The sequence below is a fragment of the Drosophila miranda genome, chromosome 2 (genome assembly GCF_003369915.1).
Source record: "Drosophila miranda strain MSH22 chromosome 2, D.miranda_PacBio2.1, whole genome shotgun sequence".
Classification (NCBI taxonomy): domain Eukaryota; kingdom Metazoa; phylum Arthropoda; class Insecta; order Diptera; family Drosophilidae; genus Drosophila; species Drosophila miranda.
Window position 1 is genome coordinate 4,304,776 of NC_046675.1, and position 12,170 is coordinate 4,316,945.

The following is a 12,170-nucleotide window of genomic DNA, read 5'->3' on the forward strand; positions in this document are numbered from 1 at the left end:
TCATTTTACTAGGATATTTCTTGACAGTTAATTGCTTGAAACCTATGGAGTATGGTCACTGCAATGATAAACAGTCGTTATGGTATTACGACTCCAAATCGAAGTCCTGCAAACCGTTTACCTACAGCGGCTGCGGTGGAAATAATAATAGATTTTTGCGAAAAGGCGGATGCCAGGACTACTGCCTGAATCCGGACTACCCCGAGATCGAATAAATTGATGGATGAGGGATAACATCTTTTAAGCCTTAGGTGAAAAAGGATGGAGCTATACATATAATCTTATGTAATATAACTATTTACGAAATACATACAATAACGAAACAAGTGTTTACCGTTTAAGAGAAAACTGAAACAGATTTTCAATTATATATTCAAAGTTTCTCGGTTTCGTCGAGCGTGTATAAAAGGCTGCTGACGATTTGTCCAGCAACCAGTTGACAAAATAAACCCTCAAGCGATGGTTAAGCTAATGCTGAATATTGTGGTTATAGGCCTTCTGCTGAGTATGTCATTAGCCTTGAGCACACGCGATGCTGCCGAACGATTGCGTAAGTGCAAGCTGCAAAAATAAAGGTTTCAATTACCCTACCATAATTCTTGACAGGGAATTGCATGAAGCCCAGTGCGTATGGCTACTGCCGTGGATCGGAGAGCCGATGGTTTTACAACTCCACTGACAACAATTGCAAGTCGTTCATCTACAGCGGCTGTGGTGGGAATATTAATAGATTCATAAGTCGATCCGAATGCCATGACTATTGCATGCACCCGGAAATACCCTATGATAGAAAATGAACCATTGAGGGATAATAACTATTGAAGAAATCTTTAATTAATCAGTTTTAGAAGCCATCAAGCATTAGTCTCCACATGGATAGATGGAACACTATGGAGTTTGCAAAACTATATACCCCTTTAGCCACCTGCTAATAAACAAATTTAATATAAATATTATCGAAATGCATACTACCACGAAACATGTGTTTGCCTTTAAGCAGATTTCCCATTATATAGATACATGTACATATGTATATTTAAAGTTCTCGTTTTCGTCGACCGTGTATAAAAGCATGTTGGCCATTTGTCGAGCAATCAGTTGACAAGGTACCGATGGGAAAGCTAATGCTAAATCTTGTGGTTATAAGCCTTCTGCTGTGTCTGGCATCAGCCTTAACCCGAAAGCAGGCTGCCGAGCGGATGAGTAAGTGCAAATTAAATAAAGGTTTGAATGAACCCAACGATAACTGTTTACAGATAATTGCATGGAGTTTAGTGCGTATGGCGAATGTCATGGATCACACACCCGATGGTTCTACGATACGATGACCAACAATTGCAAGACGTTCGTCTACAGCGGCTGTGGGGGCAACTTTAATCGATTCTCCAGTGCATCCCAATGCTTTAACTATTGCACGCACAAGGACATATCCTATGATAGAAAATGAACTGTTAATACATAGTAGCTATTGGATAAACCAATTAATTATGATTCGATTTGAATTTTTAAGCTATAACAGATGCTACTCTAATGTTTCCAATAAAAATGTAGGTATAAAAACCTTAATAATTCGAATGCATAAAGCTACTTAGCCACGAGGGGTAGGTGCTAGTATATGGAACTCTAGGGAGTTTTCCCTCTAACCACCTGTTAATAAACTTATGTATTATACACATATTTGATTATGATGGCCTTCAACCGAAACACATTTCCCATTAGATATTCCAAGTGCACTTTTTGGGTGCCTGTGTATAAAAGCCTGTTGACCGCTTGTCGAGCAATCAGTTAACAAAATAAATCCTCATGCGATGGTTAAGCTAATGCTGAATATTGTGAGCCTGCTGCATTGTCTGGCATTAGCCCTCAGTCCGCACATCATTTTCTACCGGAATAGTAAGTGAAAACAAAATTAAGATTTAAATCAGACTAAGATAATTTTGTACAGAGCTTTGCACGCAGCCTCTCTCGTATGGCGGCTGCCGCAGTATCCAGAAGCGCTGGTATCACGATCCAAGGTCTAAAAGCTGCAAGGTGTTCTACTACAGCGGCTGCGGCGGAAATTATAATCGATTCATATCCAAAACCGTATGTATGGAGTACTGCTCGAACCCTTCAAGCCCTTACTCTGTGAAGTAATCATAACTATTCTATACACTATTCAAACTCTTATGCTATATATAACAAACGAAAAAGGTCTAGAGACCTAAAAAATAATTCAAAAATGTGAATCTGCTGGTGAATAAAGAAATAATGAAAACAAAGCAAAATCATTTTTAAAAATTAAAGGTTTCTTTAGCCTAGCCTCAGCTCAAGATCATTGTACAACATTAACGTGCGGTCGTCTGAGTCGCCAGGCGACCCAGAGAAAATACAATCAAAGGGCCAGAGTTGGCTTTGAGCTGCGCTCAGGTGGGGTGTCCAGCTGCAGTTGCTCCTTTGGCTGCTCGCTGCCTGCCTCTAGTGGTTTGGGCTCCTCGCCAGCACTCAGCTCTTTCGGGGGCTCTTCCTCCACGTCCTCAATGAGGCGATAGGTTATGGGCGACGGCTGCTTGGCTGGGAGCCAGTCGGGAATTATCTTGTCGTGCAGCCTCCACTTGCCGTATTCGTTGGAAATGTGCTTCTCAAACACCACGTACTCCAGCACATCCTTCGTGAGGATCTCGCTGCCGTGCATCAGGCGACCAAAGCGATCGTAGATGGCCAGCATCTGTTGTGTGTGGAAGCGCACCGTCACCTGGGCAAACTGGTTCTCCTTGGTGATGACCTCAGTGCACCGAGCATGCACAACGCGAGGGGGCTCCAGCGACTGCAGGAATCGCCAGTGTATGGTCTTGTCTTTAACGTTGTGCATCATCTCGGGATAGCAACGCTCGCTGACGTATTCACGTATCTTATACTTTTCCTTGGCCGCCATCAGCGTGTGGGCCGCTACATAGATCTCCTGGGCCTCGGCTCCAAACTGGTCGCTGCTGAAGCTCTCGTCGTACGAGCGTATTTTTCGTACGGCTATCAGACTCTTTGATTTCTTTTCCAGGAACTCCAGTTTCTGCTTGGCTCCGCTGGAGGAAATTATGGATTTCTTGCCATCGCCCTCAGGTGGGACATATGCCTCGAATATGCCGCCAGTACAACTGATGTGAAATGGGCGCTCCATCCAGGGGCGGGGCGGCAGCACACCACGTTCCTTCATACGGCTGCGCATCTCCTCCTTGCTGATGTCTTCCGGCTTTTCGCGGAAATTAGGCAGTTCAATTTTCACAAACTTCTGCCTGCGCAACTTCTTGAACTCCGGTTTCCAGTGCTTGGTCTGTCGATGGCGTACCTGCTGCATCTGGAGCGCCGGTGCCAATACCCCCAGGCCACCCGAACTCACCGCCTGCGGCATCACCTGAATTCGTGAATGAAAGAGTGGTAAGGATGCAAATGTGACAGCATGTACAGCATCTAACTAGTTACCTGCAAGAATTTGAGGCACGTTTTTGCCGACACAAGCTTCTCCATGGTAAAAAATTTAATTAATTAATTATATAAAAATCGTGGATTTATCGCTAAAATATACCGTCCGACCCACAATATACCAAAATATACCATATGATTTAAAAAATATACCGTAAATATACTGACGAATTCAAGTTTTACTAAAATATTCTTTGATTTTGATCTTCCGTGGAATATTCTCAGCTGTATAGATGATTTAGACATGCCCACATCATTTTATCCGATTAATGAATCAATTTTCTACACAATTGGTTAGTTTTTAGTCCTTGCTTTTATTGTATTTTAACTAAAACAAGACTTAAACAAAATAGTTCAACAAAAAAAAACAGTCGCTATGTTGCGTGTAAGCCCTAGTATAGGCCTTTGTTTACCCTATTTTGTGAATTTTATATGATATTGTAAATATGATATGAAGACAAAACGTAACTAATAAACCCCTTTTCACAAAATGACTTTTTTTAGACATATTCATGTTTATTATTAGTATATTGTATATATATATCTCGATCCTGATACCTATTCTTGGTCCCTGCAAGAAAAAAATAAGCTACAAATATCGTTGAAATATGTTTAAAACAGAGACTACATTGTTTTTGCCTTCTTTGGAGCCTGGGATGACAAACATATTCACAACTCTATAACATCCATTTCCCCCAGGGTATGTGTGCATGGAATGGGACTCATTGTTATCAACCGGTTATGACGACTAATTCTTGGTTATTCTTTCTTCCGTCGAATATTCCCAGCTATATAGAACATTTAGCCATGCCCACATAATTTTATACGATTCATGAATCAATTGTCTACTTAACTGCCTTATTCTAAATACTTGCTTTTATTGCATTTTGCGTAAAAAAGGTTTTAAAATTAAATTTAATAGATTGATGAAAATGATCAAATATACGGTCGGTCTGAACCTCAGAAATACACCGAAATATAGCATGTTCATACCTCAAAATATAGCAAAAAGTATATATCGTAAACTATCACCCTCTCAACCTAAACAGGCTCAAATGAGCGAATCGGTTCATCTGATGAAAGACTCATTATCGATTGACCTATCGACCGTTAGTAATTTAAAACCAGTTGTGGTTCATTTTTGCTTTTTATATAATATAATTTCAACTAACTTTCACAACTGATTTTTGTAATGGGGACTGCATTGTAGATTCAAAGCTTAAATAAGTAACAACGTGATTGAACATAACATCTAGTTATGTAGAAATTCCTCCTTCTGAAAGGGATTATTTAGATTACAGAACAAAATAGTCTTCTAGTGTATACGAACCTTAAGCTCCTTAAACTTCTTTAAACGACCATCTTGTTGCTCCCTGCAAAAAGGCTGTTATGAATAAACTTTTCTATTTGTTGGAGATACATACTTTGGAGAAAAGTCCCCTCCAGAACACATGCGACCTTTGGGAGGAGAAAAGACTTTTGGCAATTTCTTCAGCTGCTTCAGACACACCTTGGCGTTTGCAATGTCGCTCTCCAAGCGCATCACTAAAAGTACAAGGCGGTGATGATTCGATCCAAGTCGATTTGATCTGATTTAACGCTTGGACCTACCCTTTTTCAATAGTTTTCCCTCTTTGGGAGCGCAGAAGCACTTCGACTGCGGTGGTGGGTTGGGGGTGGAAACCTTTCGCTCGGGGCATTCATTTGCAGTCACCTCGCGAAGCAGGGTGTTGAACAGGCAGCCCGGTAGAATATACTCGGCCGCAGCATAGATTCGCTTATGGATGTAGGCCAGCTCGGCGAAGTTCAGTGAGGTTAGTCCACGGTGATAGAGCTTGTGGCAGATGGCGTAGAAGCGACTGTTGGGTATGTTGCACTTACAAAAGCAAAAACCACACTCTTCGACGAACATGTCGAGGATTTTGCGCAGCTCCACTTCCAACCCACAGCCGTCGATCTCGCCAGCTGACAGAGTTTTAACCGTGTTCCGCACAAAATCGTCGAATTGTTCTTCTGCTCCCTCTATGTCTGATCCTTTATAGCCCATTTTCTGGCCCTTTCCTCCGGGTCGTGGCTTATTGCCAGTATCTTTTCCGGCATTACGACCGCCACCGGGCTTAGATGCTGCTTCCGATCCCGGTTCTGACTTTCCACCTTTATCTGTGTCCGAGACGACAGCCTCCTTTACGGCTTTTCCTTTCCCACCGGCAGCTCCAATCGCCTTCTTATCGTCAACTCCGGCTTTTCCTTTCTCTTTTTCACCGGCACCACCATCTTTTCCTGCCTCCTTTCCATCGTCTTTTTCGGCTTTTCCTTGCCCATTTCCATCGTCTTCTCCGGCTTTTCCCATCTCTTTTCCATCGGCTTCTTGTGCTGTTTTCAGCCCCTCCTTATCGTCTTCACCGGTCTTTCCTTTTCCCTTTTCATCGGCTGCTCCGGCTTTTTTCGGTCCCTCCTTATCGTCTGCACCGGCTTTTCCTTCTCCCTTTTCATCGGCAGCTCCGGCTTTCTTCAGCTCCTTCTCATCGTCTTCTCCGGCTTTTACTTTCCCTTTTCCACTGTCTTCTTCGACTTTTCGTTTCCCTTTTCCACTGTCTTCGACGTCTTTTCCTAGCTCTTTCTTATCATCTTCTCCGGATATATCTTTTCCTTTTCCACCAGCTTCTCCGTCCTTTCCAACCTCTTTCTTCTCGTCTTCTACAAGTTTTCCTTGACCTGTAACTTTCTCTTTGTCTTCTCCGGGCTTTCCATCCAATTGTGCGCCGTCAGGTGTCTTGGCCTCCTTTGCTGCCTCTTTGCTTTCATCTTTTCTCTCGATGGCATTCGGATCTCCACCCAGTTTTTTGAGGGCCGAGTCCAGAGCTTTGTTTCTCTCCTCGAGCTCTTGAGCCCTCTTCTTGCAGTCCTCGAGCTGCTTGCTTAGATCATCGAAGAGCTTCTGGGCCTCGCTGTCTTTGAGCTGGCTCACTTGATTCTTGAGCATTTCGTTTTCCTCGGCCACATCTCCGATGTCCTTAATGAGGCCAATGCTCTCTCTGAAGCCCTCCTCCATGACTTTAGTTTCATTGTCGAGTTTTTTGACCTGCTTGTCCAATTCCTTTAGTTTCCTTCTGTCCTCTTCGGCGGCCTCACAGAGGCACTCGTTCTCATCGATCAGCTCCTCCAATTGGCCGTCCTTATTCTTCAGCAAGTTCCTGAGACGATTCAACTCGCGGGTGCAGTCTTCCAGCGTATTGATTTGTGTGCCACCAGGATAGTTGGCTTGGTTCATTTCTTGGAAGCTGTCCCCTTGCTTCGACATCTCGCCCATGATGTGGTCCAGAGTGGCTTCCGTGTAGATGGCCAGATCAGCGTCCATATCGCCACCGCCACCGCAAGGAGCTGGCGCCTTCTCTGGAAGTGGCTGACATTCGGCCCGCTGGTCACCGTACTTCTGATTCAGCTCACAGACGACGTTCTGCAGGTGGGTTAGTTTACGAATAAAACAAACTCAAAGCAACGGAGAGGAAAATCATTGGAAGCAGCTATGGATCTATCAATGGATCTGTGGATCTATGGATCTATGGAGACTGCTTTTGAGATATGGGGAGAATAGAAACGGAAGAGAAGCTCCAGCGACCTTCCTCTCACGTTGCGCGCTCTTTTGGATGGTCTTTTGGATAAACCGGAATACACATTTAATTTGATAGAACTACAAATCAGATTTCGATCTTAGGTGGCTAGAAATTTGGTCGGTTGAATTCTCGGACTGGGCTATTGTTGGCGCGTGCGGCTCCTAACATGGACAATCTCTATTATACCCATTCTCACTATCTTTGCTGTGTTCCGGCAGTTTGTCAAGATAGCGATAGCCGCCATTCCTAAAGAGCTTGGCCTTGGTCTAGAGAACGAGCAAAATCAGATCCATTTAGCCTGGCTTCCAATGACCCCTGATCCGATCACGCTCTGTACTTACCATCAGCTGCTCGTACTGGATGCCGTAGGCGCTCAGGGCAGCGTCCCGCTTGCGCAGCTCGTTGCGCAGCACATCGATCTCCATCGCGTTGCATTCGGCCTTCTGGACGGTGGTCTGGACGACTGCCAGTTGCTTCTTCATCTCGTTGCAGCGGCACTAGAAGAGCGGAAGGTGGTTGTGAGACGAGAGGCCGAAGGTTGTCCGAACTCGCGTAGTACTCACCAGGAGCAGCTCCTCGATTCCTTTGGCCTTGTCCACCTCGCCCTCGTAGAAGTTCTGCATGTCTTCCATCTCCTGCTGCATGTCGTTGATATATTGATTTTTCTGTTGAAGATTATCCTCGAGGTCGTCATTCACATGCTGTGCTGTCTCGGCCTGGTCCTTCAGTTTATTGACCGTCTCGTTGAGCATCGCCAGGGCCTTGACCTTCTTGCGCAGGGCATTTCGCTCCGCCAAGATCTTCTGAATGTTGGCGACGTCCTTTTCGGGCGAGAACGAATACTTGCTGCCAGACTGGTTGCCTGCAGCCTTCATGTACTCGTCCTCGGCCTGGCGCAGCAGGACCAGTTCCTTGCCCAAATTTTCAATCTTGTTCTGCAGATAGGGTATGTCGGTGCTCTTCTCAGGCTCGATCTGGACGCTCTCCAAGTTGCAGCGCTTCGACTGCTTCTCGATGAGGCGCTTGAGGTTGGCATTTTCCGCCTCGAGGATATCGTGGGCCTTGTTCATGTCGTCAATGGCCCTCATCAAATCATTCAGCTCCTGCTCATCCTTGGCATCGATCTTGTTAGCGTCGGCCAGCTCCTTCACCTTCCTCTTCAGGGCCTTGCTTTTGTCTGGATCGTAGCGCTGGCCCATAATACGCTTGATTTCGGCTGACTCCTCCTTGGCCGTCTTTAGTTGCTCGTTTGAGCTGGCCAGCTTTTCCTTCAGAATGTTGTTTTTGATCATCAGACTCTCCATGCGACTCAGCGTGTTACCGGCTGCATTGATTAGGCTGTCGCCTACCACCAGATTGCTGCCGTACTCATCCGTGGGTGCACTTCGCATGACCAAGGGTCCGCTACTTCTGCTTCCGGGACCGCCAGTATTGGCTCCGGATCCTCCAGGTCCTCCAGATCCTCCAGGTCCTCCCGATCCTACAGATCCTCCGGTCCCATTGCCCCGTTGTGCTCCAGCATTGCTTCCACGTCCACCAGAGCCAGCGCCAGCGCTGCTTCCGCGTCCACCAGAGCCAGCGCCAGCACCAGAGCCAGTGCCAGAGCCAGCTGGCTGTAGCTCAGCTTTGCTTCCGCGTCTGCTAGCGTTGCTTGAGGGAGCGCCGGTATGGACACCGGATCCTCCAGATCCCCCGACTCCATCGCCTCTTTGTGCGCCAGCGTCGCTTACGCGTCCGGATCCGCGTGCACCAGGGGCAGCCGCAACTTGCTGACCAGCTTTGCTAGTTCCACGCGAATCATCGCCACGACTAGCACCAGCACCACTAACACCACCAGGTACGTTGCAGGCCACCAGCTCAGCCACGAAGCGCGACTTCTGGTTTTCGTTTGCCGACCAGGACCGATCATCGATCGTTGATGGATAGCTCTTCAGTTTAACACACGTCTGACATTCACGGTTCGGGGTCGTGGTGTTCTTAAAGGGCACATGGAAGAACTCTCTTTGTGTGGAAAAGGCCATGATGTTGTCCTTAGGTCGCAGTCAACACTTAATGTCTGTTACTTGCCGAGCGAATTCTTATTAATATTGTAAAAAGTTTATTTTCTGAAATAATTTACGATTGTACGTCCGACATTGATGGAATCCCCAAAATTTCTGTTGCTCAAACGATACAATTTCTACGAACACTACAGACAAGGCTTTGTTCTGGATTGGCAGATCTCAAATCAGCACTAGACACACCGCCAGCTATGATCGATATAAAATACAATTAGATAACATTGCCAGGGATTTAGTGGGGGGGGGGAAGGGGAGCCAAATCATTCCAGACCCTGGACACGTCGCTCTGCCAGGGATTCGTCTACTGCGTTCATGCCGCTGAAGCCGCTCGGCTGCATCGTCATGCTGGCTGTTCCCGAACTAATCGTTCGCAGGGCGCTAGAGTAACCGGAAAGCTCGGCCAGCGGGGCATTCACCAAAATCATCTGAATAAGCCAAAGGGGGTCAAAAGGGCCTGGAATAAATCTGAAATGTGGCAGCAACTCACTTTATTTCTTTCACCCTTGGGCAGTACATCGTTGATAAGGGCCCGTCGTCTGGATAGGTCGGCCATTATGCCCGAAATCCGTTCGCTGGGCGCCACAATCTGCAGGGCCATAATGGGCTCCAACAGGCGGGTACCGCTCGTGCTCAGCAGCTGCAAAAGATGGCCAAACGATTCACTTGACAAACTGTCAGCCTGAGATTACGGAATTCGCCCTTACTTTCTGGACGCACTGAGCAGCGGTGGCCATCACAAAGGAGTCGGCTGTGCCACGACCAATGATTGCATTGTGCAATCGGATCTGAGTGTCCACCACTTGACCGCCCACTCGGGGTCCACGCTCCAGAGCGCTGACAGAGCCTTTTCTTATCACCTGCAGAGTGCGAGGACGCAGCGTATTGAGGTTCGACAGGTTCTCCGGTGACTTATCTAAGCTTTGGGTACACAGATAAACGTAAGATCAGCTCTCGACTTGCTCGGACTTGCAGTGGGACAAACCTGAAGAGCTCGCCTTGGTCTTTGACCACCTCCAGGGTGAGGCTAACGTTCTGCTTGCTGCCAGCAATCTCCTTTTCCACGCTAAGCGTAGTGAGGGAAGGCGATTCGATGGTTTCCTTGTAGGCTATTTGCAGGGGACCCAGATCCACGTCGATCTTGTATTCGCTCAGAATGCGCGACTTGATGATGTCCATGTGCAGTTCACCCATGCCGCCCAGCACTGTCTGGCCGGTGACACTGTCGTAGCTGACGCGGAGACTGGGATCTTCCCGTTGCAGTTGCCTCAGTGCCTGCTCCATGGCCGTTTGCGAGGACACACTGGGGGGCTCAATGGAGCAGAAGTATACGGCATCTGGTATTTGCCGGTCAATGCCAAACAGCTCGTCGGTGTCCAGTTCTTCATCCTCATCTGTTGAAACTGTGCCCTGGCTTTGCTTTAAACGTTTCTGGGCATTCCTCAGGGCTGTCTGACTAGATGTCAGCAGATCTCCAGTAACTGTTGACTAGCCAGGAACAAAGTTAGCCTATGCCCACTGTAAGGCCACTGTAAAGCTTACCTTAAGACCCGCACATATGACCACATCTCCAGACTGCACGGCGCCCACCTCGCGGTATTCGTCAGCCAGGGGCTCATACAATTTGGACACTACCTCCGCTTGGCCCCGCGAGCAGATAAGGCGCATGCCACGCTTTATCTCGCCGCGTAGAATGCGCACCAGAGTCAGAGGGCCCCGCTGCTTGTCATGGACAATCTTAAAGACTTTGCCAGCCACTTCATTTCTGCAAAAGTTGACAAATTTCGGAAAACTATTTCATTTTCTGACGCTAAATTCTTACCCGAAGCAGTCGTATATTTGGTTGCGTTCCTCTGGCGCTGGCAGATAGGCATTCACGGCATCCATTAAACGCTGTATGCCAACGTTTTTGTAGGCAGAACCCAGCAGCACAGGAACGACCTTCTGCTGACAGGTGGCCCGGCGCAGGGCTCGTTCAATGAGTGCATTGCTGACGTTGTCAAAGCTTTCCGTGCTGATTACCACATCGGCCAGCTCGTCATCCAGTCCCGATAGCTGATCGATCAGCTCATTGCGCTTTTCTTGCAGCTGCCGCAGATCATCAGAGGGCTCCAGCTTCGTCTTGCTGTAGCTGCGACCCAGATCTTTCGGCTGCCACGTTAGCTGCTCCAATGTGATCACATCGTTGATGGCTGCAGGGAAAGAAGGTTTGAATGAAGTCCAGCACTCGCAGTAAACTCATAATTATACTCAAGAGTCCATCCTGGTTTTTTGAGGGGTATTGTATGCACACAGGCTGCGTTTCCAGCTTCGTTCTCAAATCATTGACACATTTGTCAAAGTCTGCATCCGGACGATCCATCTTATTGACAAATGCCAGCCGCGGCAGCTTGTGCTTGTCCGCCTGCGTCCATACGGTGACAGTTTGGGCCTCAACACCAGCCGTGCCGTCCAGAACAACGACAACACCGTCCACGGCATACAGTGATTGCTCGACCTCCATTGTGAAGTCAATGTGTCCGGGGGTGTCCAGCAGGTTGATGCTAAATCAGTCAAGATGTCAGTAAAACAGATTGGTGGAACCATGCCATTGAATGCACCTACCGATTCCCACTCCAGGGAAAAGTCACGGCCGAGCTGCAAATCGTGATGCCGCGCTCCCGCTCTTGTGTTAGATAATCGGTCACCGTATTGCCCCGATGCACTTCCCCCAGAGACCGGGTCTTGCCTGAGTAGAACAGCATACGTTCGGTGGTTGTTGTCTTGCCTATGGACACAGGATTTACTTCATCAGCTTTGGTGCAATAACGAATATCAATCAAAACAGTCACCTGCATCAATATGCGCCAGAATTCCAATGTTCCGGATGTTGCTGCTGTAGCTGCGCCTGAATATATGTGCGGAGAGCTGGCGCAGCAACCTGTTGCGCTGCATTTCTCCACTGAGCAATGCATATTTCAGCATTTTCATTGATAAATTAAACTAAAACTAACTAAAATCTGCCAGAACTCGCAGTTATCAGAAACCAGCTGTTTACTAATCG

At 47.1% G+C, this 12,170-nt stretch overlaps 5 protein-coding genes across 9 annotated transcripts; 2 read left to right on the forward strand and 3 right to left on the reverse strand.

Annotated features, from left to right (window-relative positions):
* Positions 1 to 1,086: 1,086 nt before the first annotated feature.
* LOC117187329 (PI-stichotoxin-She2b-like) lies at positions 1,087 to 1,569 on the forward strand. The gene is made up of 2 exons (XM_033389740.1): positions 1,087 to 1,203; positions 1,257 to 1,569. The coding sequence occupies exons 1-2, from the start codon at positions 1,113 to 1,115 to the stop codon at positions 1,445 to 1,447; spliced, it is 282 nt and encodes a 93-aa protein (XP_033245631.1). The 5' UTR covers positions 1,087 to 1,112; the 3' UTR covers positions 1,448 to 1,569.
* A 237-nt stretch (positions 1,570 to 1,806) lies between these two features.
* Positions 1,807 to 2,261, forward strand: LOC108155642 (U-actitoxin-Avd3s-like). Its single transcript, XM_017286590.2, has 2 exons — positions 1,807 to 1,893; positions 1,946 to 2,261. Exons 1-2 carry the CDS (start codon positions 1,809 to 1,811, stop codon positions 2,134 to 2,136), a joined length of 276 nt encoding a protein of 91 aa, XP_017142079.1. The 5' UTR covers positions 1,807 to 1,808; the 3' UTR covers positions 2,137 to 2,261.
* Positions 2,262 to 2,267: 6 nt separating this feature from the next.
* LOC108155640 (probable 39S ribosomal protein L45, mitochondrial) lies at positions 2,268 to 3,566 on the reverse strand. The gene is made up of 2 exons (XM_017286587.2): positions 3,457 to 3,566; positions 2,268 to 3,388 (listed from the first exon to the last, which is right to left on the reverse strand). Exons 1-2 carry the CDS (start codon positions 3,499 to 3,501, stop codon positions 2,375 to 2,377), a joined length of 1,059 nt encoding a protein of 352 aa, XP_017142076.1. The 5' UTR covers positions 3,502 to 3,566; the 3' UTR covers positions 2,268 to 2,374.
* Positions 3,567 to 4,590: 1,024 nt separating this feature from the next.
* LOC108155073 (keratin, type I cytoskeletal 9) lies at positions 4,591 to 9,300 on the reverse strand. 4 transcript variants are annotated; one of them, XM_017285665.2, is made up of 7 exons: positions 9,190 to 9,300; positions 7,634 to 9,126; positions 7,412 to 7,567; positions 5,068 to 6,913; positions 4,881 to 5,001; positions 4,787 to 4,829; positions 4,591 to 4,732 (listed from the first exon to the last, which is right to left on the reverse strand). In XM_017285665.2, exons 2-7 carry the CDS (start codon positions 9,089 to 9,091, stop codon positions 4,709 to 4,711), a joined length of 3,648 nt encoding a protein of 1,215 aa, XP_017141154.1. In that variant the 5' UTR covers positions 9,092 to 9,126; positions 9,190 to 9,300; the 3' UTR covers positions 4,591 to 4,708. The 4 variants fall into 4 exon arrangements, with proteins under 4 accessions (XP_017141154.1, XP_033245623.1, XP_017141153.1 ...); XM_033389732.1 differs by having other exon boundaries at positions 7,634 to 9,132; positions 9,190 to 9,297; XM_017285664.2 differs by having other exon boundaries at positions 7,634 to 9,298.
* LOC108155075 (ribosome-releasing factor 2, mitochondrial) lies at positions 9,130 to 12,166 on the reverse strand. Of its 2 annotated transcripts, XM_017285668.2 has the most exons (9): positions 11,959 to 12,166; positions 11,732 to 11,894; positions 11,378 to 11,670; positions 10,950 to 11,319; positions 10,670 to 10,892; positions 10,113 to 10,615; positions 9,835 to 10,048; positions 9,618 to 9,767; positions 9,130 to 9,555 (listed from the first exon to the last, which is right to left on the reverse strand). In XM_017285668.2, the coding sequence occupies exons 1-9, from the start codon at positions 12,095 to 12,097 to the stop codon at positions 9,391 to 9,393; spliced, it is 2,220 nt and encodes a 739-aa protein (XP_017141157.1). In that variant the 5' UTR covers positions 12,098 to 12,166; the 3' UTR covers positions 9,130 to 9,390. The 2 variants fall into 2 exon arrangements, with proteins under 2 accessions (XP_017141157.1, XP_017141158.1); XM_017285669.2 differs by lacking the exons at positions 9,130 to 9,555; positions 9,618 to 9,767 and having other exon boundaries at positions 9,956 to 10,043.
* Positions 12,167 to 12,170: the final 4 nt, after the last annotated feature.